Source organism: Labrus bergylta, chromosome 21 (genome assembly GCF_963930695.1).
Source record: "Labrus bergylta chromosome 21, fLabBer1.1, whole genome shotgun sequence".
Lineage (NCBI taxonomy): Eukaryota > Metazoa > Chordata > Actinopteri > Labriformes > Labridae > Labrus > Labrus bergylta.
Genome location: NC_089215.1, coordinates 5,170,158 through 5,195,473, shown reverse-complemented (window position 1 = coordinate 5,195,473; position 25,316 = coordinate 5,170,158). Strand labels below are relative to the sequence as shown.

The following is a 25,316-nucleotide window of genomic DNA, read 5'->3' as shown; positions in this document are numbered from 1 at the left end:
GTTGATGCTTAAATATGTTCCTGACTTAATGTGAATTATGGGAAAGAGCCCTTTTGGTGAATCTCTTTCCCCCACCAGACTCGCTCTTACTTTTCATGCAGTCTTAATTTCCAAAAGTTTCCAAAGCCTGGGCTTACACAAGAACTACTTTCTGGGGCAGCTGGATATTGTGACATAAATTGCTGAAATTGTTCGATGAAGTCATATTTGGTAACAATTATTTTTATCCCTGTTGGTTTGTCAAGTTGACCACTAGCAATAAAGAGTCTCTCGTGTCCCAATTTCTCACTGTAGCCTCTCCTGGCATGCAGTATGGGTTATATAACACAAAGCCACACGAGGAAGCAATAATTGAATAAGGGGCCCGCTTCAGGGTAATGCACCATCAAAGTTTTTTCTTTCCTGCAAACCCTCACTCAAGTTCCAAAGGACCCAAACAGGGCTGCCTGTAAAACTCTGCACCACTAATTGGTCCATAACGAAATAATAAAGAACCTCATGATACCTACAGGTGGGTGATTAGGGCTTTAACAGACAGGTGGGCGTCAGTGGTGGAAAAAAAGTTCAAGTTCACACCTGACAACCAGATGACTGCTGTGACCACACAGGCACTCATTTTTTACAGTGTAATATTGCTTTGTGTTTCTGAAATTAAAGGCCTTTTTTTGATATAACCTGCAATTTGTCAAAAATAATTGGAGTAAAGGGCACCAATTTTTGATGACATGAAAACGTTCAATTATAAATTACTATGTTATACCTTTAATCATAATCATTGCTGCCTTGAATTCCATTTGCCCTAAACCATAAGCCCATTGAACATATACTATATTGCTGAATTTTATGGATTCTGCTCATGCTCAGACAGCACTTTTCAAATATTTGGTGAGTACTGTGAATTAATACTCAAGAAGCTGAATGAAGGTTGCCACTATAGATTATGTTTGTAAATGTTGACATTTTAATTCATTTGCACAGTGCATTTGTGTCATGCAATATTTGTTGTGTGCTTCATTTTTAGCAAATCTAAAGATTACAATTGAAATTTTAACCTTTTGTATTATTTATTTTAAAGAGAAAGACAAGAAGATTTATTTCACTCTCATGGGTCTGCAGGGTCAATATGAAGCTAAGACACTGGGGGGAATATGCTTACCTATCTGACTTTGCTAATTGTAAGCATGCAAGCATTAACTCATTAACCAAAATGTGTGTTGATTGTTTTATAAAAATTCTTAATTTTTGTCAGCATATATGACTGTGTCTTATAGCTTAGCCTACTGTATTAGCTGCCTGGTAATGTCAAAGGGATTGCAGGACTCCAGCCAAGTTACTGAAACGTCAAATGAGTTGATAAGGGAATTTTAAAAGTAAGCTACCATTGGCTGTATTTTTTTCTTACCCTTCATTGATAAGAGTACGCAAGCTATTGTCAATTTTCTCATCTAACTTGGCAAGAAAGCTTTTGGTGTCAAACAATTCCTTTACTGTGGGAAACTTCTGAAGATCTTATTTCATCACCATTAGTCCTGGACTGATGGCTTCGGACCCCCCCCCCCCCCCAAGTTTAAGTTCTGCCTATTGTTGTGTGTTGTGAATAAACGGGTCTCTGTCCCTTTAAATCTCAGCAGGAGGCGGTGCTCTTTGATGCAGAGGGGAGGGGAGAGGACCGGAGGGGGAGGGCCGCTTTGTGCGCCACACAGATGCCAAGTAAACCGACATTGGAGCACCAACACGGGAACTGTCCTGCTGCAACTCTCCCACTGAGGAAACTAAAACAGAATTTGATTCAACACAGAAGATTTACTTTTTAAGTTTTGTAAGCTTTGTTTGCGGAGAGTTGAGAGGAATATTACGCGCAACTTCCTCATCGTTTGGACTGTTTAAAAAAAAGGTAACACTGTTGCTTTAATGTCCTGTTGTATTTCACTTATTGAGGGGAACTTCTTGTAATGACGACTTTAAGTAACTATTCGGCTGTAGTGAGTGTGGCTATTTTAGTTTTTTAGGATTCACTGCGGGGTCAGAAAACAGATGTAGGTTGAAGTAAAGCCGACGGTGTGAAATCTGCATCTCATTTGAATGTCAAATCTGCGCCTGGACAATCAGCGCCTGGCAGTCTCCTGGAGCTCTTGGCTGGCCCTTATGGAGGGGCATCAATGGACCCTCTGGTGTCCAATATGTCCCCTATTTACTCAGTGAAGACTAGAAACTAAAGAGCAGAACAAACAAAATGAAAGTCGACATTTTACTTTGAAGAAGAAGTGAACTTCTTAGGTTAAAAAAAAAAGTACTTTAATGTCACGCATTGTTTGTTTCAAAACACTCAGAGGATCTTTACAAAGCCTCACATCTTTTTAACCTGACAAAACTTTTCTCTTTGATCTTCAAAGTTGAAAGTTTTTTTTGTTGCTAGGTATTCCATCTGGATTGTTGCCCAAAAAAAAAAAAGTTGTTTAGAGCTCCTCAAACTTTTTTGTTCATGCCTCCAAATAGACGTGTTGGCACAGAGCGCCCATTTCTCAAGAAGTCCTTCTTTGTATGGTTTGATTATGAAATTAAAATAGTTAAGGGTTTTAGAAGCAAAGCCAAAACCTTGACACGCTTTTGAAATCAGTCATTAAATCAGTTGGCAAACACTTGACATAAGGCTGTCACAATATGTGGGGGAGAAAAAAAAATCTGCGGTCATTGATGTTGCCATGACGACATGATGTGGCAATAAACAAATAATGAAGGTTGCTTATTTTATATAACTCCTAAGTTGCTCTAATAATAAAGTAACTTTTCACAGGGAGAGAATGACGTCTGTCCCACGCCCACAGAGCACCCCTGTCGCCTGTTTATAGCACTATGCAACTTTGGCAGCTGGTTGCGGTTCTCTCGCAAGAAGTGCGCACATGACGCTGAGCTGGCGATGTCAGTAGGTTACTTATACCTACTTGATATCCAATAGTTATTTTATGACAGTGCAGAGACCTTCAGTGGGCGTCAAAGCGCACCAGACCGAACCCTAACGTTATGTCGCTTTAAACAAAATTATGTTCCCTCATGGTTTAGCAGAAGAGCTGTTTTTGTTTTCTCCTCCCACAAGGTCTTTGCGAACAATATTTTGGTCATTCTTGGCCTCTTTCTCAGCTACCTATCAACTAGCTCACCTCTACAGGTTGTCTGGATTTTAAATACCTCAGTGTTTTTTTATACCACGTGTTTTAAACAATACAACTTCTATTAACAACAGATCCTCATCCATATTTTAACCAAAAGCGAAAGTGTGCCATCTAGACAGTAGCCTATGCAAACAAGAAATGCTAGCCAATAGTGGGTGTCTAGAACTTGTCTTTGCTACAGTGGAATTGAATCTTTACTAGTATCATACTGAAGTTTAAAATTCTGGTACTACGACAGCACTAACCTAACAAAATGGACACCTATTAACTTGAAGTAGCATCTAATTTAAATGTATGTGTCCAGGGGCTCCATACCATAAGTGAAATAAAAAGATACTAAGTGATGCATGGAAAGCTTAACAGGGGTTCAGCACTCTTTTTGTGACGTGTTGAGTTTGCGTATGTCAATGAAAATGTGATTTATTTTGACGCTCTACTTGGCGTCCCCGTAAGAACAACATCTGGCATGTAATAAATCACATTTTGTTCTTATGCCGTTCATGAGGATCCAGAAGTGGAATCTTGGTTGCCATGTCGATAATAAGTTTCCCAAATAACAATTTTCAGCTTCAGGACAGGAAATGGTTTAATCATAGAGGGCAGCTGTTACATTGAAGCCTAAGGTCTCTTCCCTGTGAGTTATGTAACGTTAATACTCTGCTGCTGACAGAGCGCCAAACACTGTAAAATCTCTGCGACTCAACCGAGGGCTTAACAAACTACACAGCTACTTCGCTGCATCCGTCACTCCCAGATTCCTCCATCTTCCTGGATCATTAGCGAGCAGTTCCTGTTTGTGTTTACAGACCGGGCACTTGCCTCTCGTGGTCATCATGCCTGATGAACTGTTTAATTTACGCTGCTGTGTTACCTGCCCGGCCTCGTCCATCATGCTCTGATTGAAGGCGGTTAAGTGTGTGCTCGAGTTTAACTACACTGACCATAAAGTCTGCAGGCCCGCTCGGTTTCATTATCCCTCGCAAAGAGTCGGTAATCAAGCCTTCGTTCTTGTTAAACCGCCAATCTGGACAAAAGTAGGAGGACATATTGACTAATGGGTTTGGCTTTGTATGAGGTTTGACTTCTGACCCCCCCTCCTACACAAACATACAACCACACCCAACAACAGTCCTTAAGGTTGGTCAGTATATGTCATGGTGGCTGATGAATCATTCACCCAACAACTCCGTATTAGTTTTGTGAAAAGAAAAGTGACCGTTAAAGTTGACAGCAGAGATTTAAGCCAAGGTCAGACCTAGCCCTCTTGCGTTTCTGTCTTTTCCAGTAACTAAAGTGCTTCTTTTTTTCACCCACTTCAGGCCTCTTTTCTCCTTTCTGTATAGAGCTGCCAGGCAGATATCACTCCATCAGGATCTATTGTGTGCGGCAGAGTCAGAGGGGAGGGGGAAGCATGTGTGTGTGTCATCTCTGACTGTGCCTTTTTTTTGCGACGCATGCTATTTCGGTTTGCTCTGGAGGGTTCTGCTGGTGCTGCGTAGTGAGGAAGCTGGCTACCTGCCCGACTCTTGACTGCGGCTGAGGTCATTACTGTTTTATGCTGGAAAGAGGGCGTGCAGGAGGGAGGCAGAGAGGGGGAAGTTGGGGAGAGGCAGTTAGACTCATTTACACAGTAACTTCAGGCACTTTTAGATGCAGTTTGTTAACTCAGAGGGAAACCAATTTCCGAGTGAGTCAGTACTTTATTTATGTGTGTCTGGATTCGATAAAATATGGAGGTCTAATGCATGCCGTGTAAACTTTACGCTTTTATTTACATGGGAGAAGAAGCACAAATTAGCTAACTGGAGTCAGATGTGATGACTTGCGTTGTGCGTTCATGTGGCTTCTCATGCCTGAGGAAATGCCTGTGTGAATTATTTGTGCCCACAGTAATCCACCCACCTTCATCCCATGCTCCGCAGGAGGCCAGAGGGAATTATTGGAGAATCTCATGGCATTTTGTCTTCTGTATGGCCTTGCTGCAATAACAAAGCTTGCATAAAGGTCATGCAGATTGGGGAAAATAAGAAGTTATTTCAGTCGATGAGTTATGTGCTTGTTTTGAGCTGGTGCAGCATGTCTCCGTAAGAAAGCAAAAAGAAACTAAGGTTGTGAAAAATTTCAATATTTTCATACTTCCATCCATCCAGCCATTGTCTGTACTGCTTTTCCCTTTTGGTGTTGCAGAGGGCTGGAGCCGATCCCAGCTGTCATTGGGCTAGAGGCGGGGTACACCCTAGACTGGTCGCCAGTCAATCACAGGGCTATTTACTACTTTATACTTTTCCATGCAAAGTGTTTTAAAATGATTAAAATTCCCTTATTGTTTTCACTGATAGTTTCTGTTAGTACCGAAGCTGCAAAACACTACAGATCTTAACCCCTATTTTACACAAATAGTTCTGCAAGGGAAATGGAGAGAACAGTGGTGGTCCATTAATATTCATAAATCAGCATACTGAAAGCTCTCAATTCATTTAGGCATCTCATAAAGATGTAAAAGTTGCATTCATTTGTTTATTTGTTTGTGGAGCTTTTTCCTGATGTATTAATCAGTTGAAAGGCGACGGACGTGTAATTTTTCAGCTGTTGATGTTGGAAAGCACGGGGCTTATGACGAACTCCCCGTGGAGAGTTGTTTTGTCTCAGACAATTACAGGATTGACCCCGCCTTCAAAGAAAGCAGCGAGGTCTTTGAACTCCTGAGAGAAACCACGCTGAGGATGTTCTAGTTAATCTTTGAACAGACCTCATATGAAGGCCAATGCTTCACTGCTTCCTTCAGGCTTTTTCTCAGAATATGTTTTTTAACTTTGAAGTCAAAAACAAGAGATACCAAACCTGAGGTCTTCTAATCACCATCTGTATAACAGAGTCCCGATGTAAGAGTGCTTTGAATAAGTGTCCTGACCTATATGGATTATATTGTGGCTTCTTAAAACAGAGCTATATTGGGCGTACAACTGGGTCAACTCGTATTTTTGTCCCAAATAAAAGAGCAAAAAATTATAAATAACCCTTTAAACAGATAGCCTTCAGTAAGGAAGAACATGTTTTTTGTCGTTATGATATTAATCATCTTATGACATCACAGAATTATCATTTGACCCATTTGTAGGGGATTTAGCTTTAGCCAGATATATGTTTTTAGCTGTTTTCTTTAGTTTCTGTTATTTTTGTAAGCATTTTAGATTATTCCGATTAGCCCTTACCCCCAAACATTTTGACTGTGGTTAAAGATGTCAAAGTTGTGTCAGCTGTTTCACCCCCCTCCCCCCCCCAATCCTGAAATCCATGGCTCATAAGTATTAGGCACATGGAAACCCTGATTTTCAAAAGAGAAACCTTAGCTGATACTGGCACACTAACACCATGTGCCCTTTACCGTCCAATTAAAGAACAATACATCACAGCTGTTCCCAGCAAGGGGGTCCACTTTCTGTTTTTCTTGTGTGCAAAAAAACATGTGTGCACTCCGTCACCCTTTCACTTGGTCACTTTCAGAGCAACGTGATCATCATGGAGGAAAACAACAGGAACTATTTTCTTGTATGTTGTAATAACACACCACATTTTAGTCGCATCACGTCCTTAAAAAAGAAAACCCAGTATGACTCCACAACTGGCAAACATGCTCCAAAATAACATAGAATACTATAAGAGTTAAACTGTAATTCTATGGTACATCTATGTCACTTTTGTAACACCTGTTTATTGTTTGTGTCCTGAACCACATTGTTTAAAGCAGCACAACCAGTTTTGATAATAATCTTGTTGGAGGTGAAGTTAGTCTCACCACAGCTGAATGCGGCCAGCTTGGTGGGTGTTCTCACATTGCTAAAGTTTCCAAACATCCTCTCTGGTTTCTGGTTTTTACAAGGATGTCTCAGAACCTAATCCATCATCAGCTGGCACACCTATCCACCTGACATCCTCTGCGATCCTTTCTCATTACATTACCCAACCACACCTTTTGATTTTTGACTTTCTAATGAGGTCCCAGTGTTATGCTGATATCAGTGGAAATTATTTAAAGTGAACATGTGGTAAAGATCAGGTTTTTCTTTCTTTTTTTTGTGTATAACGCTATTTTCACGTACTGCAGAAAAGGTATTTCGGAAACCAGATGTCGTGGGGACATTTTTTAATAGCTCTCATGGATTGGGAACCTCCTACAGCTTTCCCAAACCAATTTTGATTCCCACACCCACCGAGGATTTCTGGTGGTCTTCATTTTAGGCTCACTTTTGGGCAAATTTGAAGGCACTTTTAATGCTATTTACATAGTTTGTTGTTTGTGGCTAAAGGCTAGTAACAAAAAATGGGAGGCCACATAGAAAAAATAACAATAATTAAAGCTCCTGTAAACATATTTTGACTGGATATGAAACAGACCAAAATTAATATTGTTGGCTCTTTATGACCTACAAAAGCAAAAGAGACCATCTGAGAGAAGATTAGTTATTTTTACATTGTTGTTTTCAATACCTGAAACCACTGCCGCAAGGTAGATGTCGTGTTGAGTGATTTACAGTCGCTGTCAAAACTATTTTCTTTTCATGGCAAAGATTGTCGATGAGTGATATGTTTTACTGCTAAGACAGTTACTGTAAAACAAAACAAAACACTAACACATGTACAGATCAAAATCAGCACAGAAATAAGATGTATCACTTTGTCCACAGGGGGCGCCAAAACAGACACAAGCTGAAAGTTTCCCACAGGCGCTTTAATTGAACTTAAATTACTAAATATACAAACTAACTGATGAAGTATCTAAGGATAAGAGGAAGTGATCATGTCTGAGTTTTTGATCAGTGATAGTGTGCTGTGATGCATGTGACTCCAGATATTTTTATTCCACTTAAGATGAAGCATTCGTGATTGACAGATACAAAATTGAAACAGTAAAACTTGGTGCATCAGAGTCTGAGATTCTGAGACTTCTTAAGGTCTCCAAGTCCAAGCCATGATAACAGTTATGACATCAACAGAGTTATCTTTTCAGACTTTGGAAAGCTGTGTTTATAGTCACAGAAAACAAGATACAGATGTTCTTAGGAAAAGTTAACCAAGCTTTATGTGTAATTCCCTATTAGAGTAGTGTTTCAGAAAGCTGGAGGAAGCCTTCACTCCTTCTTATCACAGTTGCTCGCAAGTGAGACTTAATTTAATACACGCAAGTCATAACACACAAAATGTGATTTCATGAAATAACAATACTTTTTGTGAAGACTTTCTTAGAAACCTTGAAAACTGACTTCTTTGGCAGCTGGAATTTTCACCTCACCTTGTAAGTGAGCCGATAAGAAACCTTTTGTTGCACACGTACAGTTTCAGATGATCATCACGCAGCAGTTGAAGAATATTTCTAACAGTTTATTAGCTGCAAAATCAAACAGTTTAGAAAGAAAGTCAGTGGGTCTTTCCTTTCTTTGTTGTACACTTGGACACCATGGCAACAAAAACACAAGCCCTAGGCATCCAACATCAGGAAGTTTCTAGTTTATAATTACCAAAAATGGCACGCAAACTCCTGCACCCTGTCTAAATTGCATCAATACGACAACATATCGACAGTGCTTTTTTCTAGCTTAAATACTTTTTAATACTTTCGATCTTCTCCACTCTTGTGATGATACTGTGAATATGTCGACGGCACGTAGCACTGATATGAAGGGTATTGTCATCATAGCGTTGGCCTGGGTTCCTTTTTCCCCCCATTTCGCGTCGTCCTTTCTCCGGCCTCCTGACAACCCCTGCCAGCAGTCTAAAGTGAGTGCACGTGTGAGAAGAGTATCATATATTTTTGACCTTAGTCATGTCTGGCAGAAATAACAGCTTCAATAGAATACACAGTTCAACTTTAACCACATGGTGCAATATGTTTCCCCTCCCCCACCCGGAGACAGACAACAATATTTACCAGATTTTAACAGCTGTATATCACGGTTGCTCAAAATATGCTCGACTATGCCTGGGTCATATATTGAAAACACAGGCCTGGCGGTGTGCAGCTGGTCATTCGGGTCCACGCTCCGGCCTGTTTACAGTTCAGTGAGTCCTCATTGTTTTCCTGCTCTGTATGCTCACAGAAACAGGTGGTTTCTCTCTCAAGCGTACTGAGAAGACAAAAGCGGGGCCTGTTGGCGTAGCTGTGGTCACTCTCTGCCCGCTATATGACGAATTAATTCCGTTAAACGAGTTCAGGAGATGGGAACAGTCACATGAACTATTGTCGGCCTGAAAATCCTCAGAGGATCGCTGGTTTCCTTATGAATGAAGAGTCACACATCTTCCTGTCTGGGAGGACTTCTCAGGTCAGCAATCCAGCGCCGTGAATACAGATAGATAAGTATCACAACTAATAGTGGGTGTTGTTAATATGGGTCACCTTAATTGTGTGTGTGTTTGTGCTTTAATCTGTACATGCGTGTGGTTTAGGTGTGCCAAAAGGGTTTGGTTCCTGTCTTCCTCTGTGCTGCTTTGTTCTTTGTTCTTTTTTAAAAACATTGCTGGTTCCTCAGTGGCCCAGACATTTTGTCCCCCATTTGTGAACCGACGAGATGTATAAAGTAGTGTGTGTGTGTTTGTTTTGTTTGTGATTTAGACATCAGAGGCAAACTATCACAGATGACCTTTGAACCTTTTTTTGGCTGTTCAAGCATGAGCCGTTGATGGACTTCAAAAGAGTCTTTGACAACACCTTCACGCTCGCATTTTTCACACACGTGTAAACGTAGACACAACAGGCGGCGTTCATTCATCTGCCTTCTTTACTGGAATAAGATTTCAGGTAAACAATGTTGTTGATTTGTAGCCAAATCAAAGTAGCATGCCGCACGTCAAAGCCGTCTTTAAGAAAAACCAAATCAAAGACAGATGGATTGCAGTCAAATGTCACTGATGTTGCTTCAAAGACTTGTCTGCCGTAATCAGGTGTTGTTTCCAGAAAGTGCTCTGAAGGTTTTATACTTTAATCATCCGGCCAACAGATCAACATGTTTTACTGGAGCAACTTGATATAGGATCAAAAGTTGTGGTTTAGATTTTGTCTCTCTCTCCACGCCCTGGTGTTGTATTGCACATGGCTCCTTGGAAAAACAACACGAGCCATAGTTTTTTTTTGAATAATCTTTAAATTTCTCTCATTGAATGCAAGTTCCCAAATGCCAAGGAGCACATCTTCATTTTGTGGTATTATTTTTGGCGGTCCCACATAACAGCAAATATTTACCACTAAAGTCACATTTGACAAGCTACAAATAGGGCTGTACTTTGGCTTTAATTTTATCATGATGAAAGGGTTGGATCCAGCCCCCCTTGGAGGATGCCAAAGATCTCCAAGGGAGGAAAAAAGGTTAGGAACTACTGCATCAGATAGCAAGCTGAAAACTTCTAAAACCCTACTTAACATGGCCAATGTGCCAATCCAGATATTGGTCCATTTTCATTTGATTACTGTACGAGGTATGCATTATTCATGTCACCTGGTGAAAATTTCCTGATATGTAGTTGTAGAAATTTGCCTTACACATGGTCTGAAAACAGCGTTTTGAGCTTTTTTCACCTGAAATAATAAACTTAACTTTTCGGTTTAAGCTAAGCACCCTTTTCAACTCTGAGTGAGCTGAGCTGCTGAAGTGTGATCAAACCTTGTGTGCCTGATGGCCAGTGATTCCCCCCCTTGCACACAGCACTTACCAAATCACAGTGGGTGTAGGTAAATCACGCAAGAATGCAATTACGTTAACAATGCGCTTTACAAGAACAGCAGCTCCGGTCTTTATCTCAGTCCTGCTTTCAGATTTCTCAGCTTGTCTTCTGTTGTGAGTTGTTATTATCAGGGCTGAAGTGGCCATGTTGGTTGGCCTGCTTGTTGCCTTTTGTTGGCGTCATTAAAGTTAACACTGTGGGGGTTTATTAACTCATCTTGTCAGTGAGGGCTCGGGGTCTTTATAGCCGGTTTGTGTGTTTGACTTCAGAGGGGAGGCTGCTGATAAAAAGGCCAGGAGGCTGCTGAGAAGTTGACACAGTGCAGAAAAGGGTCACTTATCTTCCAATAACACTCAGCGGCCTCCTGCTGATATAACCAAAGTTTGTACGTGTGTGTGCTGCTTGCTTGCTTTTGTAGACACTGCAGATTGTCAAACTGGCAGCGAATTATCTTTTTGGCCATTTGGCATATTTTGTATCTCAAAGGTCTCATTTGGAGTAACTTGTTCGTGCTACTGACCCCCATATTCTTTGAAAAAACCGCCACCAATATGGCCAGTAAACTATTTAAACTCTAAAAATTGGCACCCCTTCTGTCGCAGATCATTTTGTTCTCCCTCGATTTCCTCTTGAGCACAATCTTCAGTAGAAAATTCTGCTTTGTGTCCTCGTCCAGCAGCTATTGGACGCCTAATTCAACCATTTGGCTGAGATCCTGCCCTCGCGTACCAGCCGTGAATGCTGTCTATTTGTCAGAGACTGATGGGGCGGATTTCAGCGATTAATTAGACATGTACTCTCGTGTGCACACACTCACACACACAGCAGAGTACAATCCCTCCACTGTAGGCATAATGAGGGTTTGGGTACATTTCATGCAGCACACAGAGAAAGAACGTCTGTCGCTGTGCTGGCATGACCGGGTGAATCCAATGTGGTGACACCCTCCATCAAGTCTTTGAGGGTGGGTTTCTCTTCAGTGCCTCCATCTGTGCCTTCCCTTTTTGTGCGAGAAATCCCAGTGGTATCGTTGCTTCACATGAGAAATCTTTTCTTCACTCAGGATATTATTCATACATGAATAGGAGGTGCATTTCTCTCCTGAAAACAAACCCTCTGTGGATTTGTTTGAGCTTATTTTATAATCAGGGAAACATGTCTGTTATCTATCTCTTTTGGTTTGAAGCCAAGCTTTTTTTAATCGCACACTGGTTGGAGAACAGCATGGCAGCCCACCCAGCATCTGACCAATTGCTTTGTCCAAGTTTGCAGCTTTATAAAAGACCTACTCAACTGGAAAGAGAGAAATCGTATAGAAGGAGGCCCCCTGCTTCCTCATACCAGGATTGGGGAATGATTAAAAAAAAATCACTCCGAGTCATGTAAGGATTGGGTAACTTGGTGTCCAAGCAGGGGTCAAAACAGGAGATTGTGCAACATGGCAGAAGCAACAGGAGATTGATTTTGGAGTCAGACAGAGAAAGCTGGCTGCTGCTGCTTCTGGTGGTGTGGCGGGAGGTTGGTCTGCTCGTGTTTTTGGCGGGATGGAGGAGCGGTGTTTGCCCTCCTGAGCGCAGAGCACTGGCTCAGGCATGCTGGTTTTATTTGCTCACATAGAAACACGCTGCCCTTAATCCTTCTGTGGTTTAGTTGCACCCTGTGCGGCATTGGGGCCCTGCAGGCTGATACAGTGCAGTTTACACACTCATCATATACAGAGGGCTTGTAGTGCTTTGGCTGACGGTCCTGCTGATGTAGGTATATTCGCCTACCCTGGTTGTTTGAACTTGTTTCTGAGAGTTGTATCTCCTGCAAATAAAGCACTTAACATTTTCGAATAACTCGCCTTTGTTCAAGTCCAAACAGAGCATACTTAGTGTTTCTTTAACAAGCTGCTACATACATCCCCACTGTCTGTAAATCTTGAATTACATTTGGTCAAATGCCAATTGCCAGTTTGCGTTTTGACAAAATCCTACATAATATAAACCTTTCTTTAGCACACACCCTCTTAATCATTTATTAAAAGCTTTAGGGTGCTGATTTGAATGTCGTGTTATGTGAGGATAAGCCTGTTGACACTAAAATTGATGATGATTAAGGCATTTAAACAGTCCCTGAGGAAATGTCATTGGAATGAGATAAGGTTTTGTTAACATTCAACCGTTCAACACAAACCAGTCTGTTAACCCTGAAGGCTCAATAAACACATTGTTAGGTTGGATTTAAAAAATTTGACCCAAAGAAACCCTCTCTGCACAGCTGTGGGTTTAGCTTGCTGCAGCAACTCCCATCCAACTCATCAGAGTGAATAAAGCCAGGGTTCTACATGAACGATGGCCCTAGGCTAGTGGCCAAAAGTTCCCAGTGGTCCCCAAATAATACTTGTCAGTAGCCCTCTTGGCCCACTAAGTTATATTGGAAAACAGTTTGTTGTTTCTCAAAAATGAAGGGGAAAAACTTCCACTATTTCACAAACATCATGTTATTTATGGCACTACCATTGGCAGCGTTGATGTTCCGACTCTACTGCTGCATCAGTGAAAGACTTAGATATGGTGAAGAAAACCAAGGCGGTTCAACAGACACAAATATATCAACTGCACTTCAGCAACTTCTTTTGTTTTGGTAGCCGTTAGGATTTCAGAAGTAAAAAATAAAAGTGATAATTTCTGCGCTCATCTAACTCATCATTGGCTCCCACCAGTTGTGAGGTTGTCAAGTCAGATCCATGTAACCATATCAATTGACACTTCTATTTTTCCATAAATTTTCTGTTAGGCAAATTATATCATACGCAGTTTGTAATGTTTGTATTGCAAACAGACATGACAGCCTCAGGCACGACACTAGGAAGGAGGTTGAGAGGGGGTGTGCTTGAGAGAGAGAGAGAGAGAAAGAGAAAGAGGGAGAGAGAGAGCGTGTGAGGCAGAGCGGAGGGGGATGGGATGGGAAAAACATAGACTGTGTGTATAAAGACATGTTTGCAATAAGAGTTTCATATTGAAATACAGAGCAAAAACATTACACAGTAGTGGAAGTCTGTGTTAGGTTGTTAAGGGTACTTTGTATTTTGAGTACTTTGACAGTTTCAACAAAAAAAAAAGCTGCTCTTGAGGACTGTGGTAAAGTGAACAACTGTAACTATGTGTACATTTAAACACTGTCACTTTAAATGTGTACATCCAGTTATTTATTTATTATTTATTTATTTATCTTTTTTTTTTTTAGATTTATTTTTGGGCTTCTTGAGCCTTCAATAGAGAGACAGGACCGTGGATAGAGCTGGAATTCAGGGAGAGAGAGAGAGTAGGGAATGACATGCGGGAAAGAAGCCACAGGCTGGACTCGAACCTGGGCCGCCCGCTTTGAGCCTCAGCCTCCATACATGGGGCACGCACACTAACCACTGCGCCACCAGCACCCCATGTATTTATCTTTTTCATAATTGTACATCTGAATTTGCCTCTTGGTAGGCTGCATCATGTCAGATGAGAAGGAACAACAGTTGAAACAACACAATAAATGTTTCCGGTTGCTGTGGGGGCGTTGTAGGTGTGTTTGCTCACATTCGATCTGCCTACAGTGGAATCATACTGTCTCACAGAGCGGTGTCAAATAGGTATGTTCCTCGACACATGCCAAAGCTTTGCATCCTCTCTTTCTTGACATTCGCTTCCTTTTGTGAGTTGTCTGTTCAGGATATTTCTGCCGTTTGTCATACAGGGTTAGCCTTTGAGTTGTGTGACGAGATATGGAGTCCAACAGGAAATACTGGTTCCCTCTGAAGCTGGCAATAAAAAAAGTAGAGTGGAAGAACAAAGGAGAGTTTACTGCATGGTGTTCTGTGTCAGTATAAGCTGTATCACATCAAATATAAATCTTGTGTTGCTGTATCAGTCACACTTTCAGACCACCTGCTGACTCACTTTCCTGGTGTGTTATTCAAAGCGACTTGAGCTCATACACTGCATACAGAGTGTTTTTCTGTTATCTGTGCGGTGAGTTGAGGACAATGCGAAGACGCTGGAGGTAACTTTGAGGCAAACATGGAGAGATGAGAGCTGGAGGGTTGGCTAATGAGCTCACGCCAAGGCTACTGCTGTGGTGCGAGGAAGAACCACACTCATACATGGTTGTTTAGGTCTCCTAATTCTGTCCTTTTTCACACATTTTAACATCTTTTAATAGTTCTCTATTTTATTTTTATTACACTGTTTTTGGGCTTGGATGCTGACAGTACGACTCTTGGAATAGTTGCAGGTCTGGGAAATATTTAGCGACTGTGTGACTTTCAGAGCAGATTTTTGGACCAAAACAAACGCTCTCTTTGGACACACACATCGGCATCCCTCAGGTTCCCGAATCTCCGCCCCCCAACACACACACACACTAATCCCTGCCTCTCTCGTCAAGTGGTTGTGAGACATGGTTGTTTTCCCCACCTCTGATTAATTATAAAACGATAGATAAATGTTCCAGATCCTTTACATTACACCCAAAGCAACTACTTTACAACTAATATTAGTTTCATACAACTCACTGACACACTGGTTTTATTATGTCATTCCAGGGTTTCTGACACTATTAGCCTCCTCCCCCCGTGGGAATCCGATGTTGGATCCAGAGGTTATGAGCCTCACAAGAAAAAAATAGCAAATTAAGTTTTACCGACCTCCTTTTGTCAGACCTTTCCATTCTCACGCAGCTCTATTGATAAATTGATTAGCAATGTCATAGTCGGCGTAGCCTGGCCATATAGGCATTTACATATCAATGTTGCTGACAATAGGGCCGAACAATGGAGGAGATTGTTGCTGGTTCAAGGTTAAACAAAGCAGAGGTTTTCTCACTGCTGAGACAGAAGAGTCTCAGTGTCAAACTGTGGAATAAAGATATAGACAACTGAGGACGTAGAGTTAGACAAGGCAAGAGTTTTATGAAAAATACACTAATGTAGCTTTCAAACGTAAACAATATAGCTGTTTTGAAGGGTTCTGTCAACCTTTCAAAACAGAAAATTTAAATAAAAATTGGCATTACCACATCTGGTAGACTGTGAATTTGTGCTTGATGGGAACAATTTACTCAATTTGGCGGGATGATTGGGGTATCATTGGTATTTTTGAGTCAACACTGTTATAAGTGAGAACCAGGGAAGCATACTTTTCTTAAATTTTCGTCTGAAACACCTAGCAGGGGGTTATTTTATTGCACATTATTCAGTTGCATTCTAAAGCAGGAAGTTATTGAAGAGCTTCTTGTAGATATCAAATGGCATTTGCAGTAGCCAATAGCACTTAATGTGTGGATTTGAAACACAGGGAAGATTCATTCTGGTAGCTAGATTGTGGATCTTGGTCTCATTTGGAAGGGGCTTAAAAATCCAGGGAGTGTTTTTTGCACCCAAAGTTCTTTACATCTAAAATACAGAATAAGTATTTGTCATTTCCTGTAATGTCCTCAAAAAATGGTAAAGAAGGGAGAAAACATCCAAAGTAACCACACACTTGCATATGGGCGCTAATCTGTTAAAGACATTTAGGATATCCGAAACTATACATTTTGAATTCATGAAAACTAATTCATCCATTCTGTCTAAATCCAGATAACCTTCCAAACAACAGTTGTGTAATCACCCCCTGTGTGACTCCTTATAACTCTTACATGAAGGCCTCTACCTCCTGAATAAATGATGGACCCTTTTTCTGTCTCTACTTTAAAAAATTCAAAAGCAGTCCAAAATAAAACCAGAAACTGTTGGGTGTATGTTGAACTCAGGAGTGGAGCTGTGATTGGATAACTCTTTTCCCTGTTCAGTGGCCCGGGGATGGCTCAGGACAGTATGGCCCCTGTGATCCACGGGATTACAAGAGTGGGACTGACTGACTGACTGACTGACTGACTGACTGAACACTGATGAGGAGCGTGGTTGCTGTGATGTCACTCGGCACGCATCAGAGTCTGCCAGCGACATAAGATGCTCTTAATCATTCATGGCCCTGTCACCACTTGTCTCAGTTTGAGCCGGAGTCATGTGGCACTTTGAGTACTCGGTTACATAAAGGCATCGTCACCGGCTGGCACCCAAGACTGAGGAGAGAATCCTCAATCTAAAGGAAACAAGAGCATACTCATTACCTCACTCCTGGCATATTTGGTGCTCTAACACAGACATGTTCAGTTTTTTACATATCTCAAATGAAAAACTATGTACTGTGAGTTCGACCAGTTTGTCCGTTTGGCTCCATGAGTAAACAAGAGGGCTGAGAGGGAAATTTGCCTCAAGCTCTATTTAGAGTGTGTTTAGTACAGGTCATACAAGTCAGACTGACTTAAGCACAACATGTAAAAAAAAAAATATGGAGCGTGTTTTTACTTCCTGTCTAGACACTGAAGTTAAAGAACTTTGTTACTTTTCGTTGTTTTTTTATTACAGAAGAAGGTCTGATATATTCCGCCTGCATTCACAAATCAAACAGCTACAGCAACATTAAATTCTACACTGCCAAAAAACAAATCTTAGCAAGTGTTATTGTCTAATTTATGGTCTAAAATATCTCTTTACTACTGAATCTGAATCCTACTGTTAGATATAACACCCAAAATAAGGCCTGAATTGCTTGTGATAGGTTAAAATCATATTTCTCTCTAAACAGAGGTTGTTTGGTGTTTTTGCAAAGCTGAGATAACCGGGCACATATGACATCTGTAATTGCAATGTTGTAAATAGTTGTGCTTTGTCTCTTCAATACAAAGCACCACACTGTCATTTTTCCACCTTTTAAATACATATATAGGTGTCGTTCTGTTTGCAAGCCGGCAATTAAATTCACAGAGCTGAGAAGTAAATGTTAAATGTATTGAAGAGGGTCAGGGAGCGTCTGATGCTGCGCAATGCGATGGGATATCTTACGCTCACGTCCTGTTAGAATACGGTGTTAATCTGAAAGAAAATGTAACCATGCCACATTCTTATCCAGGGTACTGAAAAACTTTTGTGTCCTTTCAAATTGTCTCTGGAATGTTATTATGAAACAGTAGACTTCACAAGACAGTGCCATTCTTCATGACTTCTTTTTTAAAGTACTGAAAGGCTAGAACTGAATATGACAGGACTGCCTGCAGGCCGCACTTCATCTTTTGTCATGCTCACAATAATGGGGTCTTGACGATCCTGAGGGGAGTTGAAACTGTTCCCCATCAAACACCAAGCGGCCCCAGAAGACGTAAAATGGGCCATTTCCTAGAATGACTGTAAGGTGTGAAGTTTGCACCTTTTGATATTTGATCACCCACTGACATATTTTATTCTGAGGTCGAATGTCTTGGAGTGACGACGCACTTCAAAAGCATTCCCCTGCAGCTGAAGCATTGTGCCATTTGTCTTATTGCCCCACATGTGGCCACCAGGAAGGGTTAATCCATCTGAATAAGCGGATCTCTCCATGTAGGGGATAAAATCTTTCTCCGCTGTCTCCGGCCGGCTTAGAGACAGGAAGCTCGCTTGGTAGCCAGTGCTCAGCTCTGATGTTGCCATAGAGAAATACAAAGCTATGAGTAGCGGGGAGGAAAACATCAGTTGATGAGCTGTCTTCAGTGGTCAGTCGCACATGCAGCTGACTTTTATGCTACAGATACTAATTGGCTTCTGCGCGGGGCATGAAGTAATAAAGCTAGATGCTAGATCACACTGAATTTCTCTACCACTATGATTTAGCTCAGAGATACTTTGTAGGCATTTGTTTGCTATGCACTTTAATCTTCTAATTTGGCATCCAGTTGCTTTTTTAATGGATTTTGTAACAGTAAACCCCCTCCTTTTATAAAGGGTGTGAATTGAACTCGAATTGGCTTTTACAATAGAACTTGAAAATCAACTTTGTTGAAGCATTTGCTCTTTGTTAGGCTTTCTTTTGTGCCACCCTTCTTTGTAGAGGGGAAAGTGCATCTTCTTCATTAGCACTGCCAGAACTACAGAAGAAAGCTTGAATGGAGATTTTAAATACGATAAACCCTTGGAACTGGATAGTGTTCAGTCCCCTTTGGCGATGATCTCTCTTTTGGGAAAGAGGGGAACAAACAAGAGCCCTAGAGTCTATCATCTATCAACCCCCCTTCTGTTCCCTCTACTGCTACAGTTGCCTTTCCAACTGAATGGGTTCTTGTCAGTGATGCAAATGTTTTCATGGGTGACGTTGCTTTGGAATATTGTTGAGTGAATCCCCCATTCATTCACAATGGGGATTCGCATACAGGCCTAGAGCGTGGGCTCCAGCTCCGGTTTGAAAACAGAGTATGACGAGGGTTGCTGTCTAGCAAAAACAAATGAACCCCTTGTTAATGTCAGAAGCTCACAGAGTCAGTGAACTCTAGCTAGCGAATAAGTGGGTGTTTAAACCTTTTCTCCATTTGATTCTGATTTAAGATTATGTTTCAAGGCTTGGGTTGCCCGTGACTTAGGGACACTTGGGTTTAATTTCTGAAATGGGCCATATTATGAGCTTATTGAGGCAAAGATAATCAGTGCAAGAGCAGGATCAAAGTGACCTCATAAAATCAAGAGCACACCGCTTTCCTCACACAAAAAGCCATTAATCCTTGACTTGGCATCACCAGAGCTGGGAGTTGCCCACTGATGTTTGTTCAGTGAATGGTAAAAAAAAGTAAGATATATTTTTTATAGATAATCAAACGTCGCCTTCAAAGCCGAAAGAAAAGGGGTAAAATTGAGAGGAAAAACTACAAAGAAACACTTCATCTCTTGACTATAGGAGGGCAAGAACAGAAAGTAGCAAGTCTGGACTTTCTGAGCTGTTGCTGAAAGTCGATCCATGCTGTAAAAAGGCTGTTCCACTTCATTTTTTCGTCTTTTCTTTCCATTCTTTTCAGTCCAGCCAGCTTGAACTGCTCTGGCTCCCAGTATCCTGTGTCTTGCTGGTTATGTAACAGTCAGGGGCCTAAATGGGAAGTAAAGCACAGCAGTGACAGCGGACACTGCAGCCACTTGAAAAAATGAATGTGAAAGCAGCCCATTAGAGTTGACAGTGAAAGCTCCGAAATGTATCAGAAGAATGACACAGGAACATTTGTATTGACTCTTGCTTTGCCTTGGTCAGCTTCAGTGGGGGTATTAGTACTGGTTTTTAATAAGTTGAAGTTGCTGTGAAATGTGTACAAGAAAGCTTTTCTCCACGATTATGTAACACTCTTTCAGACTTGGGCATAGAAAAGTCTAGTGAGAACCACTCAAGTGAGGCCTCATTTTGAAGCCTTGGCAATGAAACTTTCCGTACTTGATGCAGGACTAAACAGAGCAAACTTTGTAATTGATAGAGAAGCTTTTAAAGTGCTACTTTACGTTTTCCTTTGTCTTTCATTGATAGCATGTTTCATGTGTAAGGTGCAAAGTGTTTGGTTCACATAAATTAATGATGTGGTGTTAAGGATCTTCTTTTCTTTTTCACAGGCCGATTCAACGGTAAGATGAAACCAGAACTGGAGGACCAGAATGTTTGGACACATTAAACACCTGGAATTGAACCTTCTTTGACAACATCTGGTACTATTGGCAACAAAAAAAATCTGAAAAGAATCGAACTACTACAGAACCTAGATTTTTTTTTTTCTACTTGTGGATTATAAGTAAAAGACTGCAAACATGCCTATTCTCAAGCAGCTTGTAAACAACTCTAACCAGTCAAAGCGACGGTCACGGGCCGACCTGACCGCAGAGATGATCAGCGCTCCATTGGGCGACTTCCGCCACACCATGCACGTTGGCCGGGGAGGCGATGCATTCGGGGACACTTCATTTCTAAGCACCCGATCTGGGGAACCTCCCAGGGAGCCTGAACCAAAGCAAAACTCCCCAGGCCCCAAACCAGGGCTGCTGTCGCGTACATTCAGAAGCAGCAAGCGCTCTCAGTCTGTGAACCGTGGGGACAAGTACGAGTACAACACGATGGCGCCTTCTGGTGGCTCATCCGGCTATGTCAAAAATGCCATATCTCTGCCTTACCTTAACGATGATGATATGAGCAGAGGTCACCTGACAAAGAGTGTTTCTTCAAGCCCCATGAAGACGGTGATGGAGATTGAGACCAAGCCGGTAAATGGCGCAGCTGCAATGGCAACAATTGATGCGGAGTTCGATGAGCGTAATTTCGGTGAGCTTACCGACTTGCCACCATCCATGCCAAAGGGAGGCGGGATGAAGCACGCAGAGTCTATGATGTCCTTCAACATTGACTTGGGGCCCTCCATGCTGGGGGACATCTTAAGCGTGATGGAAAAGAAAGGCTGGGAGGAGGATGACCTCGGCTATGAAGAAGGCAAGGGTAGCGATGGCCGAGCCTCACCCTCCAACATACCCCACATAGATGACGATGACGCGGAAGTGCGGGCCCCGACAAGGCCACCTCGCAGCATGTACCAGCAGAAGACCATAGTGGATCCATACACCCCGGAGCTACAAACCAGGAACAACCACCACAACCTGGACAGTTACTCTGTGTCCAGCTCCGGCTCGGCTACTGAGGAGAAACCTCAGTATCACCTCCAGGACGGTGACACAGACAGCGCAAAGTACAGCTCGCCACGTGGGGAGGAAGACCGAGATTTCACCTTCATGGATGACGACGAGGATGAGATTCGAGTGTAAACCAGACTGGTAATACTGCCATGAACAGTCTTGGAGGACACTTATCGAGACGAGCAGATGTTGAGAGGCTATCACAAGCTGTTGTAGGCAGGGGGGATGATTTGGAGGAAGGGCCACTGCTGCTCTAAGCGCCCTGTAGATCTGTATTATGTTTGTACACTTTGTTCAACATCATAAATAAAACCAATTAGGCCTTACTCACTGTGCTGTAGCAAGAAGATGTGAGCTGAGTGCAGACAGACTTGCTCACAGAGTGGAACTCTTGAAGGGCTTGGGTTGTTAATCGTTGCAGATTTACGCAGCTTCAAACTCTGAACTCACGAATGGGAATTTCCCATTTCAAACAATACTGGCACATGTGTTTGAACTCTTTTCTTCTCCAAGGTGAATGATCGAACAAAGAAAAGCAGCAAGCCATTGGCGATGAGCGCATGAACGCGTCTTGGGAAGTAAAGTTCGACCACAAGGTTGGAGAAACTGTACCCAAGCCGTCATTCACATTGATATCACGTTTGTTGTGGGTTGTGTGAGGTGAGGAAATGGATATGTGAGGGCACAAAGTTGATGTAGATGTGTGTATTAGAGATTTTGAACAAGGAAGAGGGAAAGGACATTTTGCCAATGACATTGTTTGGCATAAACACTAAGTAGATAAAGTAGTTATTACTTTTCCATGTCTTACTTTAAGGGGTGACTTTTTATTACTTTTGTCAAGCATGTCTACTGTTGTAGAGCTTGTTGTTTTTTTTTAGTTTAGTAGTTATTCTGTTTTATTTTTCCTCCTGTTTGTCTTAAGTTAGCATTGCCTCCATTCCTTACATTCACAGACAGCTGTGGTATTTATTCATTTATATTAATAAGGGATGAATCAGTCTAATTATGCACTACAAGGTCTTAAAAGTTATGATTTGGGTGTTTTTTTTCCGAATGTGTTTCTCGACTTTAAAAATCGTAAGGGTACCACAGAGTAAACCAGCTTCTTTTTTTCTTTTTTATGGAGTTTTGATAAACGGCACTTAATTCTCAAGTAGACACAAACTCACCTTTGCTGTCATATTTGTGGGAATGCCACATTAGATGACAAGGACCTATGTTTGTAAAAAAAAAAATGTGAATTGTCAAAAAAAAGAGGCCTTTTGTACGTGTCCTGGGTCCTTTACTTTATTTTTTTTAAAGAGACAGGACAGAAGTGGTGATTGGGGCTAATTCAGTGTGTTTCTGGGTCATTCCACATCATCACTGACGATGGCAGCATGAGCAGGTCAGCGGAGAGCGATGAGTGTGAAAGGGACAGTTGGTAAAAATCCAAATGAATAGTTATGGCTTGTCCCTAAGGGAAGAGAAAGGATGTAAAAACATGTCCAAGGTGTTATTGGATTGCAGCTTTTTTTTTTTTTTTTTTATGGACGGGCTTCGGGTATGTCTCGGGGCAGTGCTGAGAGTGGCAGACATTTCCTTAACCGGCCCCGCAGGTGATAAGACTCACCTCCTCTATGCAGCCTAAATCACACAGCAGAAACAGATGATTAAATCAACCAATCATCTGGGCCTTTTCCCAGTCTACTCATTAAATGTGCTGGATTATTGAACCACAACCAGCTGGAACTGCTCCAGGAACAGCAGGGTCAGGGACGGACAGGTGGACCCTTTCTCTTTGATTTTTTTTTGTGTTTTTAGTTGTACGCTCACTCAGTTGGCTCCTCCAGGTTACTTTAAGTTCTAAATAAGGCAACGAAGAGGCGTACTTTAGTTCCCTGTGTTGATGATTCACGTCTGACCTTTTTTTTTTATGTCTTGTTTGAAAACTAATTGCCACGTTTGACAAATGGGAACCTTTATGTCCGGTTGTGGCATTGATGCAGGTGTGTACATATGGAATCAGGATGCTGTGCCATTATTTTCTCGGGTTTTATTGTATACTTTAAAAACCACCATGTCCATATGAAGAGGATGCAACGAGTTCAAGCAATCTAGAGGAAATTGCCAAGTACGTTCTAACCATATTATTGGAAAATGATAGCAGGATGTTTAATTTGTGTTCATTTTTTTACTCATGTATAGACTTGCAGTATGGTTTAAGTCAGAAATCTTACTTTTTTTTCCTTAATGTAAATGGGCCAAATTTGAAGATGTCTTTAACTTTATATTAAAATGAATTGTGAAATATGTGGTTTGTGGATTGTTTGGGCTAGTGTTTTAGTCAAGACCACACTAACCGAGACCAAGACATACTACCAGAGACCGGAGTGTGCCGAGACCAAGACAAGATCGAGACATTTAGGGATCGAAAACGAGTCAAGACCAAGACCAAGGCAGGGTGAGACCGAGTCAAGACCAAGACCAAGGCTTGGTGAGGCCAAGACCAAAATAGCCTATCAGTGGTGGTTTTGATTTAAAATCTGAAGTCCGCACAGTCCGGGACAGCGACAAGACTGAGTAAAAATGCCTCCGATTACGAGACGAGTCAGATCTTCCAAAGGTGGTCTCAAGACCAAGACCGATTTCGAGTACTACAACACTAGTTTGCGCAGCTGCAATCCTCCATCTTTATCACCAACAAATGAACACTCCTGAAGTTTTCTTTATTTTTTTAAACCACATCATGTGAGTATGATTTGTGCTATTGATTCTTACAGCTAACAACCTTCATCATGAGCATTGTGAGTATGTGGTTATAGTGAGGAAATCAGAGGAATGTTAGCGGCTTTAATACAAAAAAAAGCACATTTGTGGCCAAATTGTATTTGCAAGTAAAGAATCTGCAACCAAGACTGCTGGAATTTAATGGAAAATAATGGACAAGTATACTAAATCACCCTGAAATACTTTCTCGTAATTGTCCGAACATTCTGGTATGTGTTGTGCTGCTTTATGGGAAACTGCTAAGTAGGCCAGAACAAACCATATAAAGGAATTTGCAAATACTCCCAGCCTCAGGTCTGCTTGGAAGGTTTTTCCGTGGCCCTGACAGCCGTGGTTTGGTGAGTGGCGGAGAAGATAACAACCAGCTCAAAGTTCAGCTGTAGAATGTTTTCTGCTTTTTTTCATTTTTCTCTATTCAGTGGCTGTAGTGTTACACCAAGTATGTACTATCTTTCTTTCCCTTTCTTTATCCTGCTTTTACAGTATATTAATATATTCCCTTCTCTTTGAAATAACAGCTATATTTTTCAATAAAAGAGCAAGCTGGTAATCTTTAACCACGACTCCGCTCTTTTTGTTTATTCCTTTTGTTTTGTTTCTTTTCATTCCGGGCCTCATTTGTGCGAGATTATTCACTTTCTGCTTTTCCAAAATAGGCAGAGCACGCACTGAAACGTGACCTTCACACAGAAGACCCGAGTATTTGGTAGTGATGGAGCCGCTGAAAGAGTTCCAGCCAAATCCACACTTTGACAAACACACAGTCAGGAGTGGATTATTCGGCATAAATAACCCTGAAATGAAAGATAAAACCTTGTTGGAACAGATTTCACATTACGAGCGAGATGAGTCTTGTTGGCTAATTAGAAGCCTCCAGTCTGACATTGATCCTAACAGGCTTTATGCGTTATCAACCCAGCTGTAAAGACGACTGAAACAGTGCTTGTGTTCCATGACGGGCAGCTTTAAAGACCGAATATTAACTTTTTTTAAATGAGCCAATTCATTGTGTGTGTGAGGAAGGAAAGAAGAGAGAATATTGCTTTACATGGTGCATTCATGATGGAGGGAGAGAGCAGCACACCAACTGTACAGACGGAAAAACATCACAGCTCTCTCTCTTC

At 41.5% G+C, this 25,316-nt stretch overlaps 1 protein-coding gene across 1 annotated transcript; it reads left to right on the top strand.

Annotated features, from left to right (window-relative positions):
* Nucleotides 1–1,706: 1,706 nt before the first annotated feature.
* Nucleotides 1,707–24,749, top strand: cdc42ep4b (CDC42 effector protein (Rho GTPase binding) 4b). Its single transcript, XM_020630852.3, has 2 exons — nucleotides 1,707–1,894; nucleotides 20,356–24,749. Exon 2 carries the CDS (start codon nucleotides 20,548–20,550, stop codon nucleotides 21,547–21,549), a length of 1,002 nt encoding a protein of 333 aa, XP_020486508.1. The 5' UTR covers nucleotides 1,707–1,894; nucleotides 20,356–20,547; the 3' UTR covers nucleotides 21,550–24,749.
* Nucleotides 24,750–25,316: the final 567 nt, after the last annotated feature.